This window comes from Excalfactoria chinensis, chromosome 3, assembly GCF_039878825.1.
Source record: "Excalfactoria chinensis isolate bCotChi1 chromosome 3, bCotChi1.hap2, whole genome shotgun sequence".
In the NCBI taxonomy this organism is placed as follows: Eukaryota; Metazoa; Chordata; class Aves; order Galliformes; family Phasianidae; genus Excalfactoria; species Excalfactoria chinensis.
In genome coordinates this window covers 5,869,497-5,887,096 of record NC_092827.1, presented here as the reverse complement: position 1 = coordinate 5,887,096, position 17,600 = coordinate 5,869,497, and the positions used below count along the sequence as shown (strand labels likewise).

Below are 17,600 nucleotides of genomic sequence, written 5' to 3'. Positions count from 1 at the left end.
GCGCCCAGTAATGACACATCCAGAGCTGGAACTGCTTTAGTCCCTGTACCATCAAAGCAGGCTGCCCAGCCTCAGAGGTTCCCACAGATCAGAGCCCGCCGTGACACTTGGAGTGTTTTATTTCTCAGCAGTGCCGATGCTCAAGGCTGCCTTTGGGAAAGAGGTGCGATGGGATGGATACAACAGGGAGCGGGCAGTGCTGAGTGTGGGGTGAGAGTCCGTCTGCCGAGCCTGGGGACAGCCAGATCCAAGCCCCAGGGCAGCTGATGCCACACAGAGGGCGCTCAGGGCTGCCAAGGGAGAATGTGGGCTGTTCACGTCGGTGGGTGCTCTGCAGCTCAGGGATGTCCCAGCTCGCTGCTGTCCTCTTCACTCCGCTGGGCCGCCTGTGACACTGCAGCTGTCGCTGGTGCCCCCCAGGGAGTCCCCTGAGAGAGACTGCCCTGACTGCGGGCTGCACAGGCTCTGCTCTCGGGTGGGATGCGGCACTGATTCAATTGCCACTTCCACCTCGATGTTGATGCCTTCCCTGCAGACAAACACATTAGGGCAGCAGCCCAACAGGTGAACACTGCTGAGTCCCCATCCAGCAGTACGGTAAGCATGGCGATGGCTGTTAATAAAGGGGCCTTGCCGTGCCAACCTCCCTCCTCCCCAGGTCTCCTTCAGCTCACCGGTAGGACATATCACTCAGCGTGCTCCCTGCAAGGGCCACGGTGCTGGCTGAGTGGCCGTCCTGCTCCTTCCACATCACCCTGGGGCGGGGGCTGTGGCTGCTGCTGGGGAAAGAGTTGGCTGTGTCCGGGACTCCGTCCTCAACGGCTTTGGGGCTGGGCAGCACTGACCACAGCTCATTCACTAGCAGAGAGAGAGAGAGAGAGAGTGCTGAACGCCCTGTGCAAGAGGAGCACTTCAACATCAGGTGCAGAACAGCCCCCAAAGCTCATTGCTTGGAGGCATGTAAGTGGAGCACAGCCCCCCAGGACACCAACCTGCAACCTCCCCGCTGCCCCGGGGCCAACAGGAAGCCCCAGGCTATGGAGCCATCACAGCCCATGCAGCACCGTGCAGGGGTCCCCACTAGGACCCCTAGGACTCACGCTTGGTCAGGTTCTCCAGTTCCACCACACCGAGGTCCCCAGGTTGGCTGCGGCCACAGCTACTGCGGTTCCGGCACAGAGACAGCACTACCACTCCATAGACATAGGTGAGCATCAGGGGCACGCCAATGCCTGTGGGCAGAATCAGCTACTGCCAGCCTGCATTGGCAGCCCCCACCACTGCCATAAGTCCGCTGCCAAAGGTCTCTGACATCCCCCTAAAGCTGCTCCATCAGTGGCCCCTGTGCCACCAGCCCTCAGGTGCACTTACCCACCGTGACAGCTGTTATGATGGGGGACACAAAGAGAGAGAGGAGGACGCCGCTGGTGACAGAGAAGCACTGCTGGCACGGTGACAAGCTGCTCCTCCGGCTCTGGCCCAACACCTGGAGAAGATGCAAGACGGGTGAATTGGCTTTGCAGATCCGTGTCCCTGAGGCCAGGGGCTGTCAGGCTCAATGCAGAGCAAGACTCCAGAGACCCCAGGATCAGTACCTTCCTACCCGTGTAGATGGGAAGCCCGATGATAATGACAGGCACAGCGATGCCCGCGACGAGGGAGATCACCATCGGTGCCCCCAGCACCATCCCCAGCTGCCACAGGATCTTCCGGGTCCTTGACCAGGGCCTCTTACCCCAGAAGGTGCATCCGGATGGGCTGCAAGGACAGCACGAGGCTGAGCCAACAGCGCACAAACAGGGACAGGCAAACAATGGGCACCGGTTGCACTCCAGAGCAGCACAAAGCCCTGTCACCCAGCAGAACACGGCCGTGGCTCTCTGCAGGACCCCACAGCTCCTGATGGCACCCCCAAGCCCCAGCACAACCCACAGCCCCACACTGACCTCAGGAAGTGCACGTCAGAGATCTCCTGCAGGCAGAGCCAGCAGAACAGGCAGCCGCACACCGTGCAGTTCATGCGGTTGCAGCTCCCGTCATTGATCTTCATAATGAAGGCACTGCAGCGGGGACAGACCTTGATGTCCTCAGCCTCAGCTGGCAGGGGGAAGGCAGATGGACTGGGATTGAGGACAGGGCAGGGCGCTGCAGCTCTCCCCCAGCCCCTGCCATAGGGCTGCAGCCCAGCCCGTGAGTGGCTGGGTGAGCTGGGCACTGCCAGCACAACAAGGTCCTGCTCCACAGGGGCTGCACCCCTCCACACAGAGGCAGCAGAGAGTTACCACTGGCTCAGGGCAGGAAGAGCATTTGATTTAGTGTGTTAAATCCCCACGTTCCCATTCTGGATCGGGGTCTCACCGTTGGCAGAGTCCTCTGTGGAAACCAGCTGTGCGGAGGGGCTGGTTAGGCTGGAGGCCAGCGGCACCGCCGTGCAGGGCCCATCAGGGTGCCAGAGCTGCCGGCAGCGGTAGCAGAACTCGGTGCCACAGCCCTCACGCCCACAGGTGAGGCGAGGACACTCGGCAAAGCCATAGGCAATGACAGCATAACTGTGGGGAGAAAGCAGTTAGTTTGCTGGGGCCAGCTGTGTCCGTGGCCTCCCCTTGCACCCCAGCATGGCATCCAGGCTGTGCACCAAGAGCTCTGTGCAGTGACAGAGCAGCAGCCAGCATTCAGGTGCCAGGTGCCACTCTCGTCAGCTCCATAGTAAAACCTCCCCCACCCAGCACTCACAACATCCCCCAGGGTCTCCATAGCCAAACACTCCAGCCCTAACCGACACACATGGCTACCCAGACTCTGCAGCCACAATCAGGACATCTCTCTGAACAGACCCAGTCACAAGCCTGCAAAAGGCTCCCAGCACGCAGGCAAACCAACCTGCCAGGAAGCCAGGAAGAAGAGATCCACAGTAGGGGTCAAAATTACCTGCAATCCGGTGCGGGACACCAACGGGTGCCCGGATCAGCTGCCAGCAGCCTCCGCAGGAGGAACTCCTCGTACTTGTCACGGAGGGCAGGCTCAGGCAGGAGGCTGTGGACGTCAGCGGGCTGCAGCACGGTGGGGCAGTGTGGACAGGCCACACACACGCGGCTCTCGGCGATGGCGATACGCAGGTATTGCTGCAGGCAGGTCCGGCACGAGAGGTGGGAGCAGGAGACAAGGCTGGGAAAGGCCTCGGGTGGCTGGGGAAGCAGGCACAGGGGACACTCCACCAGCTCCCCGTCCTCTCCCAGGGGCAGGGCAACGTGCAGCTCCTCGGGGTCCCCCGGTTCTTGCACCGGGTCTGGTGGCACTTCCACTATGGCCTCTGCCTTCTGCCCATAGGAGCCCAGGTTGTGTGGGGGCTGAGGAACCCACGTGGGCTGCTCCATGGTGGCACGTCAGGGCACCAATCTGCTTCTGGCAGGCTATGGAGGACAGCGCGGTGGTGGCAGCCCCAGCACAGCGGCCATAGTGGGGCAGACACGTCCTACCTGTGCCTTGGAACCAGCATCTCCGCAACCAGCGTCCAAAGCATCTCCAGCTGCAGCCCAACCCGCGCAGCCTGCCAAGGAATTGAGTGTGAGAAGCACAGGGTGCTGGGGGGGGGAAGGAGCTCCCGGCATCGGGGAGACCCCCCTGCACCTCGGCCCAGCCTCCGTGTGTAACACAGACACCGGAGCCAGGAGAACCAAGAGCCAAACCACCGGGCAGGCAGGGATCGGGGGCTGAGCTGAGAGCAGGCGATGAGGACAGGCCTGATCTCAGAGCTCCGCTCCAACACGCTTCTACCCGCGCCGTACCTCAGTGCGCCCTCAGCGTCCAGCGGAGCCCCGGGCCGGGCGGCGCAGCGACGGCAGGCGGGGACCGGGGCTGCGGCCGGGCCCGAGGCCTGAAAGCGATGGGGACGCTCGCACCGCCTCGGTCGCGTCCAGCGCAGGGCCCGGCCCCGGGGACCCTCCCGGTCCCCAGCCGCCTCCCGCGCTGCCCGGCCGGGCCCTCCCGCCACATACCGAAGCCGCGGCCCCGGCGCGGGCGGGCGACGGACCGTGAGCGCACTTCCGGGTTCGCCATCTACCTCCGGGGCGTGGCGCCGGCTTCCGGCGTCGGGCCCCGTCCCGCGGCGGCCGGAAGCGGAAGTCGCCCGGTCGAGGCGGGGCGGCGGTGGCCGCCCCGGGGCTGGCGGGGGCGGCTGGCGGGCCGCGGGCAGGAGGGAGGGCGGCGGGGCCGGGACCGAGCACGATGCCCCGGCGGAAGCAGAGCCACCCGCAGCCGGTGAAGGGTGAGTGCGCGGCGGCGGGGCCGGGGGGGGGGTTGGGGAGGCGGTTAGAGCCCGTCGGTCGGAGCCCGGCCGTGACCCGCGGCGCTCGGTGTGTTGCAGCGGAAGCCGAGGACGGCCCCGAGGAGACGGCGGGAGCGGCGCTGGTGCTGCCCGGAGAGCTGCTGCTGGGCCGCGGCCTGGCCTGCGAGAACGGACCGCCAGGTGCGTGCCGCCGCCCCGCACCGCCCCGCCGCGACCCCCGGCAGCGTCTCCCCGTCGGTGTCCTCCGTCCCCATCCGCCGGGAGAGACGCCTCCCCGGTAACGCGGGGACCCCGCGGGGCCGCCGCCTCCCGTTAACGCCCCGTGTGGCAGCCCAATAGAGGAGGGAACGCCGCTACTGCTCGGCTCTGGTGCCTCCCGGGGAGCGGTGAGAGCGGCGCGTTGCCCTCGGGTGCCAGCAATGAGATGGGGATGTAGGCAGCAGGGAGACACACGGCACCCAGCTCCTGCACCCCACCTGCTCCCACCTGGGCCGTGCTCTGTGCTGAGGTTCAGCCCCAGCTGCCTGGCTGATGGGCTCTGCTCCGAGGGCTGCACCTCCCTGCAGTGCATCCTTAGCCCTGTCCTGGTGCTGTAAAAAGCTGTTCTCTGCAGCAGCTCTTTGCAAGTAGGATTCCCTACTTCCATCCCTTCCTGCCCTCAGCTCCAGCCTGGCTGGGGAACAACATCAGGCAGGTCTGGAGTCCTGAAGAGCCAACACTGGTAATGTTCTCAGCCCCGCAGGCAGTGCTGCAGGGATGCTGGGCTGTGCCACCAAGCTTGCAGGAAGGTCCCTTGTCGTGAGTTCCCCTAGCAATAGCGAGGCTGTAGCAGGATGCTCTGATTTGGCATCAGATTTTCCTAGTGTTTCTGAATCTGGGGCTAGGAAACACGAGGGACTCTGGGACGTGGACCCTGCAGGGTGAGTGGCAGCAAAGGGGACAACCCAGGGCAATAGCCGACTGATGGCTCTTGTGGAGCCTCTTACATGGACTCTGGGTTGGGCGCAACACAAGAACAGATGGAGATGGCTTGAGGCTGACTGTGGTAAGGCTTTGCTGCCTGTCGATACCCTTCTGTTCTGAGCAGCAGCCTGTGGCCACATCCAGGGCCTCCAGGTGTCCCAGCTAGATGCGGGTGGCTGCAGGTCAGTGGTTCTGCTTCTGTCTTCCCGTGCTGGGGCATAGGCGTTGCACATCCTTGTCCAGCTGGCAAGCAGAAGTGCCCTCTGAGAGCCCAGAACTGATTTCTCCCCATCCCAGTGGGGCAACAGCACTGTGTGGGGCCAGGGGACATCTCTTGTGCTGCCTATTGCTGGCCAAGGGACCAGGACCAGCATCCTGGTGAGCTGTGCCCACCAGCACCTGGCACAACTGGGTGAGCCCTTGCAGCGGGACCTGAGGGCAGGTCAGGCCGCCTCACCCTGCCATCTGAGTGCTGGGGGTGCAGTGGGCTCCTGGGTGCCAGTGGGGTGAGCACGGCTGCCTGACACCTCCTGGCTGCACTCCCCCCCATCCTCCTGGGACCGGCGGCACCAAAATGGGGCCGCGCATGAGCCAGCCGAGCCCCCGCTGCTATCCCATCCCCACGCTCTTCTCAGCAGAGGCACTGGTGGGGAAGATCGCCATCCCAGCGTACGCGCTGAGCGACGACGACTGCTCCTCCGGGTACCAGCAGCTGAGCGTGGACAGCGACCCCGAGGAGGGCGGCGAGCCCGGCCCCGCAGCGCTGCCCTGCCGCCAGTGTGGGCTGCAGCTGGCTGCCAGCCTGGGCCAGAGCTGCCTGCAGTGCGCCGGCTCTGAGGGCGGCCGCAACCAGCGCATCGTGTACACCTGCCAGCTCTGCCCCTTCGCCTCCCACTACTCCAGCCACCTCAAGCGCCACATGAAGACACACAACGGGGAGAAGCCGTTTGCGTGCCCGCAGTGTGCCTACGCCTCGGCCCAGCTGGTGAACCTGACCCGCCACCTGCGCACGCACACCGGGGAGAAGCCCTACCGCTGCACGGGATGCAGCTTCGCCTGCAGCAGCCTGGGCAACCTCAAACGCCACGAACGGGTCCACAGCCAGGACAAGCCCTTCCAATGTGCTGCTTGCGACTACCGCTGCAACCAGAGCCGCAACCTGAAGCGGCACATGCTCAGCCACCGCCTGCCTGAAGGCGAGGGGCAGCACCAGCAGGACAAGGACGCAGGTAAGGCGGGGTCGGGAGGGAAACTGCCATGGGAGAGCCCCAGAGCGCAGTCTGGAGACGGGCGAGGAGCACATCCTGCTGTCTTCTGTTGAGCCGATCCTGGTGCGCGTCCTCGGTTGGCACCGTTACCTCCACGCTAGGGCTGCCCGCAGGATTTGCGCTTTGCCAGCGCCGTGCTGCCTGCTGACATCCCTGCTTCTCTTTGTCTCGCAGAGCCGCTGCTGCCGGAGCTGAACCTGCACATGGGCAGCGGCAGCGGCCCCTTCCTGCCCGGTTGCGCGCGGCTGCGTGGCGAGGAGACGGCCGCGCTGCCCGAGCTGCTCTTCCCCTTTACGTGCCGCATGTGTGGGCTGGTGCTGGACGATGGGTTCGCTCAGGACGAGGGCCTGGCCGAGCAGGTCTGTGGGCGCTGCAGCCTGGCGGTGCTGGGCACCGAGCCGGGCGCCAGCCCTCGTAAAGGCACCGGGGACAAAGGCTTCGCTTGCAGCCTCTGCCCCTTTGTCACCCACTACCCCAACCACTTGGCACGGCACATGAAGACGCACAGCGGGGAGAAGCCGTTCGCCTGCCCGCTCTGCCCCTACGCCTCCGCCCACCTCGACAACCTGAAGCGGCACCAGCGCGTGCACACGGGTGAGAAGCCCTACAAGTGCCAGCTCTGTGACTACGCCTGCGGCAACCTGGCCAACCTCAAGCGCCACGGGCGCATCCACTCGGGCGACAAGCCCTTCCAGTGCAGCCTCTGCAGTTACAGCTGCAACCAGAGCATGAACCTGAAGCGGCACATGCTGCGACACACGGGCGAGAAGCCCTTCCAGTGCCGGGACTGCACCTACACCACTGGCCACTGGGACAACTACAAACGCCACCAGAAAATCCACGGCCACACGGCTGAGAATTGGGTCAACCCACGCAATGCCAAAGCCCTCCTGGCTCCTCCTGCCGTGGACACGGCCCTGCCCTGAACAGCACTTAAGTCTGGCTGCAGGGGCTTGGCCCCACGCCGGGCCCTGGGGGGGGCCACAGGGCACCCCGACCCCTCGCCAGCTGTGGCCCCTGCCCTCCCTGGGGGAGGGATGGGCAACAAGCTCCCCTGGGCTCAGGGCTGCCTTAAGCAGGGCCCGCTGCCCTGGGAGGGGCCTCTCGCAGCCCTATGCTGCCCGTGGTGGGGTTATATCCTTGGCACCACGCTGGGTGGCACCGGCCTGTTCCTCCTGCCCATCAGAGCCTTCCTCTGCCAGCATATGAGGAAAGGGAGGAGGGAACAAGGCTGGTTGTGTGGCTGCTGCCATACCGGTCAGTGTAATTTATATTGTGTATAAAAGCATTAAACAGTCAGTTTTGTTATCCGGTATTCTCCCCAGGGACCTTGTTCTGCTTCAGGAGAGGATGTGGGGCTACCGAGGTGGGAGGGGAGCAATGGCTGCCACCCCACAAGAGACAGCCCAAGTACCAATCAAGATCCGTTTTAATCATCATTGCAGTATGTAAACATTGGTTACTGTCCATTAATGCTCTGGTCGGTCTGAGCAGCAGGAGATAGGTGGTTACAAGCCTAGATTACACTGGAGTCTACGAGCGGGTTAGAGACAGGGCTCTGCGCAGAGCCCCACCGGAGACAGCTTAGACAGCTTACTGCACTCTGTCTCTGAGCAGAAACCTAAAGGCTAATTTGGCATTATGGAGCCTCGCGAGGGCCGCTCGGTGCCACCGGGCTGCTGCCAACACCCCCTGGGGCGGCCGCCTGCCCACACAGCGGGCCAGGCCTGATGTAGGCCCAGGTCCTCCCAGGGTGGGAGAAGGGGGGGGGGGCTCTGCCCCTCCGGAGCTGGGCTGGGCTCCGTGACACCTGCTCCAGGGCTCGGCACCGGCACAGGCTGCCCCGTGGGAAGCCGGCAGCAAAAGGAGCTCAGCTGCCCCCAGCCTTGAAGGCAATGGTGGGTCGGGGATGCACCCCCCCAGCCCTTGGGGAGCAGGGGAAGGTGGATGGTAGCAGGTGAGAGGCACGTTGATTGCAACCTGTCTGCAGGTCGTACATTCCTCAGCGAAGGCCCTGGGGCCCTCAGGCCAGTGCTGTCCTAGAAGGGGGGAGTGGCTACAGATCTTCATCACCAATGCCCTCAAAGGCATAATTGCCGTGGAAGTCGTTAGCGCCCACATCGTTAGCGGAGCTGGAGTGGCTGATCCCTCGCAGGCTGACAGAGGTGAGTTTGCTCTGCGAAAAGAGATGCCATCGGGATCCCCTTCATGCTCCAGCTCATCTCAGGGTGACAACACCCGCTGCACGCACACACACAACTCACCGACAGTTTGGCCATCGGCTCCCGGGAGGCATCAGGCGAGTCCTGGGGGGGACAGCACTGTCAGTCTTATGTATCAGCCCCCCATGCTCACTGCTCTTCTGCGCACCAGCCCTTGGTCGGTGCTGCCAACCCTCAAGGTGAGGTCTAGGAGCGCCCAACCATAATCGCCTCCCTCGCTTAGGGATGGCCTCAGGGCCAACCTTTTCTCATCCCAAGGCTACAGGAGCGAGGCGACAGCCCTGCTGGTGGAACCTCTGTGGCTCTGGTACCTGACCTGCAGCACTCATCTCCCCACAGGGGCAGAGTCACACTCACCAGCAACGGGGGTGACTTCACGGCTTGCTGGCTGTCCGAGCGCCGCAGGGCCCCATTCACCCGCCGGCGGAACATCTGCAGGGGAGAAGCTCAACTCAGTAGCAGGGTCTCCATGGGTAGGTAGCTCCAGGAGCTGAGTTTCCTCCTGGGGATCCTTCAGCTGGCCCCACGCTGAGGAGGGCAAGCAAGGCCAAGCCTAGACCTCACAAACTCACAGGGACGAGATGGGACCCGCCTGGACAACATGCTTACCCAACCCTTACCTTGCGGATGCTGCCACCTGACTTTTTCACCATCAGTTCATCCACCATGGATTGCAGGCAGATGCTCAGCATGATGGCCTGCAGGAGAGAAGTGTCATCAGACAACGGCCCCACACACCATGCTGAGCCCAGACCCGCCCTCTCCCTCAAGCTGCCCCTCATTCCAACCCTTTTCCAATGCTGGTGTGCAGACAGCCCTACCTGTGGACTGGTGATGGTGACCCACTGCAGCCGGTCCTTGCTCATGAGATACTCAAAAGCCAGCTCCAGCTTCACCTCTGACTTCCCTGGGCTGCTCCCTGAGGGACCATTGCTCATGGGCACCTGCACAGACACAAGCTGAGGCACGCAGGCCTTTCACCACTGCCCAGTTCCCATGCCCCGAACGGCTGAGACCTTCCCCAGCCTTCCAGACTGGCCAGCAGGCTTCCTGCCGAGAGCGGGCAGAGCCGGGTCCCAGCAGCTCTCCTGGGACTCACCGAGGACGTGACCCGCCAGCACCGCATGCGTGTAACCTTGAAGCTGCCTTCCTTGATCTGCTCGCTCGGCAGCCGCACTTGGAAGTTGAGCTCGTTGTTGCCGGCGCTGACGACGACATGACATCCCTTCTCGGGGAAGTCCGTGACGCAGGGATCGAACTTGAGATAGCCGTAGTACTTCAGGGTCTGCGCCAGTCGGATGAACTGTGGGTAGAGCCAAGGAAGGTCGTACCCACAGGCAGCTCCATCGGTTGGAAAGCAGGCACCAAGCTCAGCCCTGGGGCTCTTATGGGGCAGTGGGGCCAGTCTGGCACTTGGGACTACCCCAACCACAGCATCGTGCCCTCCCCTACCTCCTTCTTGGAGACTTTTTCCTGCAGAGACTTGAGCTGCCGGTGCTGCTCCTTGTTGACAAGGATCCATCCATGCTCGATGTCTGACACCGTCTATCAAGAAGAAGAGGCTGGTGAGCAGCTGGGCCCAAAGTCCTCAGAGCTGCAGAGCAGCCAACTGAAGGGTGAGGTGCCCCCCTCCTCACCCCACTGGGCCACACAGACCCTCACCTGTGCATACAGCAAGTTGAGTCCCACGCGATGCTCCATTACATCGTCATCATAGGAGGAGTCCCAGTAGCTGGAAGGGAACCACACGAGTCAGCTTCTTCCCCAGCTCCCGACAGCGGTGGGGAGAACGCTGTCCTACATGCAGGGACGTGGAGCTGGGCTGCCCCCACAGCCTGCTCCCTTCAGTAGCCCTCAGCAGCCACATCTGTGAGGGATACCATGGAGGGTCACAAGGGACCTCTGGAGATCATCCAGTCCAACTCCCTGCTAAATAGGTCTGCTACAGGACTTCACATAGGAAAGCATCCAGGGTAGTTTTGAACTGGGCAGCCCAGAACTGGGCCCAGATGCCCAGGGCGTAACAGAGAGGAGGAGAACCCTTGCTGGCTCATGGTCAACCTTTGGTCAACTGTTGGTCAACCAGGACACCATCAGCTTTCTGGGCCACAAAAGCACACTGCTGGCTCACAGTGACCTACTGGCCACCAGCGCAGCCGGGTCCTTCTCTGCAGGGCTGCTACAGGCAGGCAGCACCACGGCTGGGAAAACAGACGCGAGGACCAACCCCAGTAGGGCAGTCCAGGCCCAGCGTCACCGAGGACACGCAGTGCATTCCCAGGTGGGTCAATGGCAGAAGTGGAAGGGTCCTCCTGCACTGCGGGAGTCCTGAAGGGCACCCCCAGGCGCTGAGTGGCTGCAGCTCACCTCTTGCGCAGGATGATCCTGAACTCGGGGTTGTGCAGGCTGGTGACAGACACGTATGGCAGCTCAAACTCCTGCAGCTTCCGCACAACTGCGGGGAAATGGCAGCTCAGCAGAGGCCCAGGGCTGGGGGTGTCCATCAGGCCCTTGTGGGACTGACTGCCCATAGCGCGCTCTACTCACACGAGAAGGCTCCATCCTTGGTCTCTCGCACCAGGAAGAGACTAAAGTAGCCAACCAGGTCATCAGGTAGATCCAACTTGGAGGCCACAGCCTATGAGTGAGAGCAGGAAGTCACCACTGAGAGCTACAGCACCTCTGTATGTCACCCTGCAGCCCCCCGGTAGGATCCAGCTCGGGCACTTTGTGGGGAGCCAGGACCTCTGCTGAATATGGGACAGGACAGGGGGAACAAATGGAGAAGCCAAGGGATCACGGCATCATAGAGCTCCACCGCTCCCCAGCCCCCTCCCAAGGCCAACCCTGCTCTGGGGCAAGCACAAAGCACAAGAGCTCCGGCACCTCAAGGACGTCCTCCGTCTGGTCTGAAGTGAGGATGGTGACCTTGACCTTCTGGCCATTGGAAAGCAGCACTTCCAGCACCACCTCCTCCGTAGGGATCTGCTGCGTCTCCTGCAGAAAGAAAGGGGTTGGCAGCCCGACCCCATCCACCAACCCACTCTTGGGGCCCACCACGTATCACCCCAGCCTGGCAGCTCCTTCCCACCTGCTGGGCCTTGCGCAGAAAGCTGTTGAAGGTCTCACTGCCTCCCAGCGTTGGGTCCTGCCGCACTGGGGTGGAAGACAAGCAGAGAGAAGCGTTAGTTGGGAAAGCACAGGGACCCGCATCAACCCCCACCCGCTCTGCAGCCCCTCAGTGTTTGCACCCAGACAAAACAAGTGCTGAGCGAGGGGTGTGCGCATGGACAGCCCTGTGTTCCCTGCAGAGGGGGGCACTGGAGGGAAAGGGAAGAGGCTGGGGACTGAGAAGCAGCACTGGCGGTGCTGCGTATTGCAGGCCGACGTTCAGGGAACGATGCCAGCTATTATCAGAGCACAGCCAAGAACAGCGAGACGGGCTGCTGCAAGCTCAGCACTGCGGGAGGAAGGGGCCAACGCCGAGCCTGGGTGGCCACAGGAAGGTAACCTGGGCAGTGCTCTGAGGCACCGAGCCGGGGACGTGGCTGGCCCTGGGCTGCAGCACCCCGCTTACCAGCCTGCATGTATTTCTCCAGCTGTTCCCTACGCTGCTCTACCTCCGCTGGGGTGAGCGTGAAGATCTTCTTTGGGGGAAAAGCCGGTACCACGTTGGTGCCATATTCTTTCCTTAGCTGGGAAGAGAGCAAAGCGCTGTGAGAGCCCCCAGAGAGACAGGGACGGCACTGACACCCAGCCACGGCTCCCAGCCTGCAGGAGCCCAGGCAGGACAGCACGCAGCAGGCAAGGCCTGGCCCAGCAGCTCTGCAGCTGCTGCGTTCCGCTCTCCTCCCTACCTGCTCGTGCAGCCCCAGCAGCTGGCTGTAGCGCACCCGGCAGTGCAGCACCCCGTTCACGTGGATGTTGTAGGCCTGCAGCGGGGAGAGGAGCGGGTCGGAACCGAGCAGCAGCACCCGCAGAGTCATCATTCAGCTCGGAGAAGACCTCGATGCTCAGCCATCCCAACCCCAACCCCAACCCAGCCCATCAGCTGCTCCGTGACCGTCCGTGCCACATCCCCACGTTCCCTGAATCTCGGTGCCCCCAGCGCCTCCCCGGGCAGCACCGCACACCGCACAGCACACACCGCACAGCACACACCGCACACCGCTCCTTCCCAACGGGAGCGGTCCGTCACGTCCGGACCCGAAGCTCGGAGCCGCTCCCGGCTGCACCTCCAAGCCGTTCGGGGTTCCCCTGCAGCGCGGCTCCGAGGCGCTCAGCCGCCCCCGGGCCCATCCCCGCTCCGTCCCCGAAAGGTCCCGGCGGCGCCGAGGGCAAAGTCTGCGGGAAGCGCCGGGCCCGCACCGACCGCCGCGCGGCTCCGGGCCCCGCAGCGGGGCGGGAGGGCGTTCACCGCACGGAGCACAACAGGAAGCGGGCACGGGCCGCGGCTCCCCGGTCCTCCCCTCCCCGCCGCCCCCCCCCGAGCCCCGGGCGGGGCCGAGCAGCGCCGCGCGGCGCCCCCGAGGGCTGCGAACTCCCCCCCCCCCTTCCTCCCCGGGGCCCCGCAGCCGCCCCCGCTGACCACGTAGGCGGCGCCGCCGTCGCCGGAGCGGGTCTCGGTCTCGGGGATGGAGAAGTGCATGGCGGGGCCGGGGCCGCGGAACCGGGGAGCGGGGCGTTGTGTGCGCCCACCGCTACCGGCCGCGCTCCGCCGCCATCTCGGGCCCGGCGCTCCGCGGCGCCGCCCCGCGGGGCCCACGCGATGGCGCTGCCCGGGAACCGCCCCGCTCCGCCCCGCGCCCGGCCCGCCCGCCCCGCGGCTGCTCGGCGCCCTCCGGCCGGCAGGGGGCGCTGTGGGCGGGCGGAGCGGCGCCCTCCGGCAGGAGCCGCGAGGCGGCGGAAGGGGGCGGGGGGTGTCATGGCGGAGCGGGAGGCGCCGGGCGGTGAGTGCGGGCCGTGCCGGGCGGCCCCGGGCCGGGAAACGTCTCACGTCGCCCCCGTGACAGGTGCGGGATCCGGAGCGGCCCCGACGGTACCGGCGGGAGTGCAGGTGAGCGGGGCTTGAGGCTGCGGGAGAGGGGGCGGCGCGGGGCCGGCGCTGCTTCACCGTGTTGCCGCTTCCCCGTGTTGCCGCAGGGCCCCGAGCTGTCCCGGGAGGAGAAACTGCAGCTGCGGAAGGAGAAGAAGCAGCAGAAGAAGAAGAAGAGGAGCGAGAAGGGAGCGGCCGCTGAAGCCCCGGAGCCGGGCACGGACCCCGCGCAGCCCCGCGGTGAGGGCTCTGCCCGGGGGAGGCTCGGGCAGCACCGCGGGACGGAACGGGGCGGGTGGGAGCCGTTCACCCCCGAGGGCAGAGCCTCACCTGGGCCGTGTGTCGGCGATGGAGGCCGGGCACAGCCCTCCCCTTCCTGTCTCCCGCAGTTGCTCCTCACCCCGCATCTCCTCCGGCCTCGGCCAATGTCCCCAACGACAGCGAGAAGCCCGTGGGGGGCAAGAGCAAAGCGGAGCTGCGAGCGGAGCGCAGGGCCAAGCAAGAGGCCGAGCGGGCCCAGAAGCAGGCCAAGAAAGCAGAGCTGGGACAGGGAGCCGGACCAGCCAAGCCCAGGCTGACCCCCACTGAGGCTCCATCCGGTAAGGGTGGCACTGCTGGGCTGCAGAGGGCTGCTGGGTGAGCGGGTCGGGGCCCTGCAGGGTGTGCCCCATCCTGGCACTGTTTCTGTGATGCCCTGGTATTGCTGTGCATTGCCATCGGGGCAGTCAGGCTGGGGTGTGGGCTGCAGCACTTCACTGCTGCCACGTGCCACCCTCTTTGCTATCCTTGCAGTGGTAAAGCGGTTGCCGGAGCACGTGCAGGTGGATGATCCTGCTGCCCAGAGGAAGCTGGCCAAGAAGCTGGAGCGCCAGCAGGTAGGAGGAGGGTTGTGCAGCAGTATATGAGCTGCAGGATGGTTCTGCCTCAGTTCTGTGTGCTGGCTGTCACGCTGAGGCATAGTGGGGAGGAGGGTTTGCCCTCTGCTGGGCAGAGGGAACCTTTGATGTAGCCCAGCCAGTAAGTGTTGGATGAAATTAGTGGTGTTGGAACAAGCAGGGCTGGATGGCAGCTTTGAACAAGTCATCATTGCTGCTGTTTGGCGTTAGGTACCTCTGAGGCAGGACTATGGTACCAAGGTCAACCTGTTCTCCCACTTGCACCAGTACAGCCGGAAGAAGCCGCTGACACAGCAGATGAGGTATGTGGCCTTCTCAGCCCAGGCCCGTGGCCCAGCTTCAGCCACCCTGTCTGTAACACAGTCACGGAGCAAGTAGGGCTGGGCTGACAGCTGTTTCCTTAGTGCATCCTTTGGACTGCCTGTGGAGGGACCTGAATGTGCCTTAGCCTTTCCTGGGCTCTGCAGCACCAGAGCTGACAGCTCTCTCACCTTTGTCTCTGCAGCATCCCCTCCACAGTAATTCACCCCGCTGTAGTGCGCCTCGGCCTCCAATACTCCCAGGGTATCATCAATGGTTCCAATGCCCGTTGCATCGCTCTGCTGGAAGTCTTCAAACAGGTATGTGTGCTGCCCAGCAGGCAGTAGGGACGTTACACCAAATGTCAGCATCTCTTCCTCTCCCCCAGCTATTGGGACTGTGGTTCCGCTCAGTCTCCTCCACACCTCTTTTCTCTGGCCTCGAGCATCCCTCCTGCTGGGCTCCTGTTCTAGTCCTGTAGAGTCCCAGAGCTCCTTATTTCCCTTTCTGCAAAGATTGATCGGGCTTTGCAGTACACACAGTGCCTGGGCTGCAAGCTCCTGGGGGAGGCTGGCTACGTGCAATGCCTGGCCAAACTCACGCTTGTTCTTCTTGTTCCAGCTGATTCGGGATTACTCCACACCCCCTAATGAGGAGCTATCAAGAGACCTAGTGGCCAAGCTGAAGCCGCACATCAGGTGAGGGGACCCAGTGCCTTAGTAGAGAGACTGATGTGGTCCATCAACCACCTCTCTGGCTTTCTGTTCCACTGGAGCTTCTCTGGGGCTTTGGTTCTGCCTCTCCATCTGCCATCCCCAGCCCAGCTGCATCTTCCTTTTTTCTATTCTTGTCCTCCAGGCTACTCTGGAGCTAAGCACATTTCCTCTCTGCAGCTTCCTGAACCAGTGCCGGCCCCTTTCAGTCAGCATGGGCAATGCCATTAAGTTCCTCAAGAAGGAGATTTCATGTCTCCCTGACACCCTGAGAGAAGAGGAGGTGAGTGGTTGCACACGAACTGCAGGCTCCAACCAGGCTGCCGGTGTCTGTAGGCTGATAGGCTGGAGTTTGTCAGGAGCAGGGGTGTAAAATGGGGGGAGCCAAGCAGTCAGAGGGTGGTGATGCAGTGGAATAGTAGCCCAAGGAGGCTGTAGATGCCCCATCCCTGCAGGCATTCAAGGCCAGGCTGGATGTGGCTCTGGGCAGCTTGGTCTGCTGGTTGGTGACCCTGCACGCAGCAGGGGGTTGGAACCAGATGGTCCTTGTGGTCCTTTTCAACCCAGGCCATTCTTTGATTCTATGATTCTCTGAAGCTGCAGCAGAAAGAGCACATGTGGTGCATGGTGAGGCACCGTGGTGTGCTGGGAGCCCTGTGCTGGGATAGCAACTGGCCCTGTGTGTTGTGCAGACAGAGCCCCTGTTGGAAGCTGAGGTGCCGTTCAGCAAACAGGCTGGGAGCAGGATGGGGCTCACGGGCAGTGCTAAGCTCACAGTCATCCCCATGTGGCAAAGGACAAAGTGATGCTGTTTGTTGTGGTACCGCCCTTGCAGGCAAAGGAGAAGCTGCAGGGCACCATTGACAACTACCTGCGAGAGAAAATAGTTCTGGCAGCTGAAGCCATTTCGAAATCTGCCTTTGAGAAGATAAATGACAACGATGTGATCCTGGTGTACGGATGGTAAGAGCGGGGCTGGAGGGGCAATACAGCCCTACCCCAGTCGGGGCGGATGGGGGGGGGCAGGTTTGTGGGTCTGGGAAGCTCAGCCCAGGCAGAGCAGCCCCCTGAGGTACCCGACAGCTCGTCCCTGGTGACCCGCACGCTGTGTGACGCACACAAGCAGACGGAGCGGACCTTCCGTGTCATCGTGGTGGACAGCCGGCCGCGGTTGGAGGGCCGGGAGACGCTGCGGCGCCTGGTACGTCACGGCATCCACTGCACCTACGTGATGATCAATGCCATTTCTTACGTGCTGCCCGAGGTGAGGAGCGAACAGGGTTAGGATGGGAGGTTGCAATGTGATCGCTGGGTGCTGATGGGTCCCTCCCGTGCTTCCCCATCAGGTGTCCAAAGTGCTGCTGGGAGCCCACGCGCTGCTGGCCAACGGCTCCGTCATGTCCCGTGTGGGGACGTCGCAGATCGCGTTGGTCTCCAAGGCTTACAACGTGCCCGTGCTGGTGTGCTGCGAGACATACAAGTTCTGCGAGCGCGTGCAGACGGACTCCTTTGTCTCCAACGAGCTGGGTACGGCTCTACCCCCTCCTTCCCACTTGGGGGTCTGCATCCTCCTCCTCCTGCTGTGTGTTGAACTGTTGTGCCCTTCCCCTACCTGGGGGTTCCGATCCCCTCTCTCTGCAGATGACCCCGACGACCTGATCGTGCTGCGCAAGGGACAGGCCCAGCTGGGCGGCTGGACAGAGAACAAGTCCCTGCATCTCCTCAACCTGGTGTATGATGTGACACCGCCAGACTTGGTGGATCTGGTCATCACTGACCTGGGCATGATCCCCTGCACCTCCGTGCCCGTCGTCCTGCGTGTCAAGAACGTGGATCAGCAGTAGGGGGCAGCTGCGTGGACCGTAATAAACCGAGACCCGTGGTTGTAACTTGTCTTGTGTGTTGTGGCAGCCTGTGG

At 63.4% G+C, this 17,600-nt stretch overlaps 4 protein-coding genes across 8 annotated transcripts; 2 read left to right on the top strand and 2 right to left on the bottom strand.

Annotated features, from left to right (window-relative positions):
- Window positions 1-101: 101 nt before the first annotated feature.
- Window positions 102-4,079, bottom strand: LOC140249430 (E3 ubiquitin-protein ligase RNF19B-like). Of its 2 annotated transcripts, none has more exons than XM_072330978.1 (9): window positions 3,996-4,079; window positions 2,929-3,547; window positions 2,359-2,549; window positions 1,947-2,097; window positions 1,596-1,758; window positions 1,372-1,486; window positions 1,101-1,232; window positions 675-858; window positions 102-529 (listed from the first exon to the last, which is right to left on the bottom strand). In XM_072330978.1, the coding sequence occupies exons 2-9, from the start codon at window positions 3,372-3,374 to the stop codon at window positions 370-372; spliced, it is 1,542 nt and encodes a 513-aa protein (XP_072187079.1). In that variant the 5' UTR covers window positions 3,375-3,547; window positions 3,996-4,079; the 3' UTR covers window positions 102-369. The 2 variants fall into 2 exon arrangements, with proteins under 2 accessions (XP_072187079.1, XP_072187078.1); XM_072330977.1 differs by lacking the exon at window positions 3,996-4,079 and adding an exon at window positions 3,786-3,926.
- Window positions 4,080-4,090: 11 nt separating this feature from the next.
- Window positions 4,091-7,817, top strand: ZNF513 (zinc finger protein 513). Of its 3 annotated transcripts, none has more exons than XM_072330980.1 (4): window positions 4,101-4,264; window positions 4,364-4,465; window positions 5,887-6,477; window positions 6,691-7,817. In XM_072330980.1, the coding sequence occupies exons 1-4, from the start codon at window positions 4,225-4,227 to the stop codon at window positions 7,440-7,442; spliced, it is 1,485 nt and encodes a 494-aa protein (XP_072187081.1). In that variant the 5' UTR covers window positions 4,101-4,224; the 3' UTR covers window positions 7,443-7,817. The 3 variants fall into 3 exon arrangements, with proteins under 3 accessions (XP_072187082.1, XP_072187081.1, XP_072187080.1); XM_072330979.1 differs by having other exon boundaries at window positions 5,884-6,477; XM_072330981.1 differs by having other exon boundaries at window positions 4,091-4,465; window positions 5,884-6,477.
- SNX17 (sorting nexin 17) lies at window positions 7,756-13,525 on the bottom strand. Of its 2 annotated transcripts, none has more exons than XM_072330983.1 (15): window positions 13,327-13,524; window positions 12,596-12,670; window positions 12,316-12,433; window positions 11,830-11,894; window positions 11,625-11,735; window positions 11,286-11,376; window positions 11,106-11,193; window positions 10,401-10,470; window positions 10,191-10,283; window positions 9,838-10,041; window positions 9,560-9,682; window positions 9,359-9,436; window positions 9,096-9,170; window positions 8,781-8,822; window positions 7,756-8,692 (listed from the first exon to the last, which is right to left on the bottom strand). In XM_072330983.1, exons 1-15 carry the CDS (start codon window positions 13,384-13,386, stop codon window positions 8,573-8,575), a joined length of 1,413 nt encoding a protein of 470 aa, XP_072187084.1. In that variant the 5' UTR covers window positions 13,387-13,524; the 3' UTR covers window positions 7,756-8,572. The 2 variants fall into 2 exon arrangements, with proteins under 2 accessions (XP_072187084.1, XP_072187083.1); XM_072330982.1 differs by having other exon boundaries at window positions 7,929-8,692; window positions 9,560-9,697; window positions 13,327-13,525.
- Window positions 13,526-13,644: 119 nt separating this feature from the next.
- On the top strand, window positions 13,645-17,574 carry EIF2B4 (eukaryotic translation initiation factor 2B subunit delta). Its single transcript, XM_072332252.1, has 12 exons — window positions 13,645-13,794; window positions 13,881-14,013; window positions 14,163-14,372; window positions 14,566-14,648; window positions 14,880-14,971; window positions 15,175-15,289; window positions 15,591-15,667; window positions 15,863-15,965; window positions 16,518-16,645; window positions 16,766-16,946; window positions 17,029-17,209; window positions 17,324-17,574. Exons 1-12 carry the CDS (start codon window positions 13,663-13,665, stop codon window positions 17,524-17,526), a joined length of 1,638 nt encoding a protein of 545 aa, XP_072188353.1. The 5' UTR covers window positions 13,645-13,662; the 3' UTR covers window positions 17,527-17,574.
- Window positions 17,575-17,600: the final 26 nt, after the last annotated feature.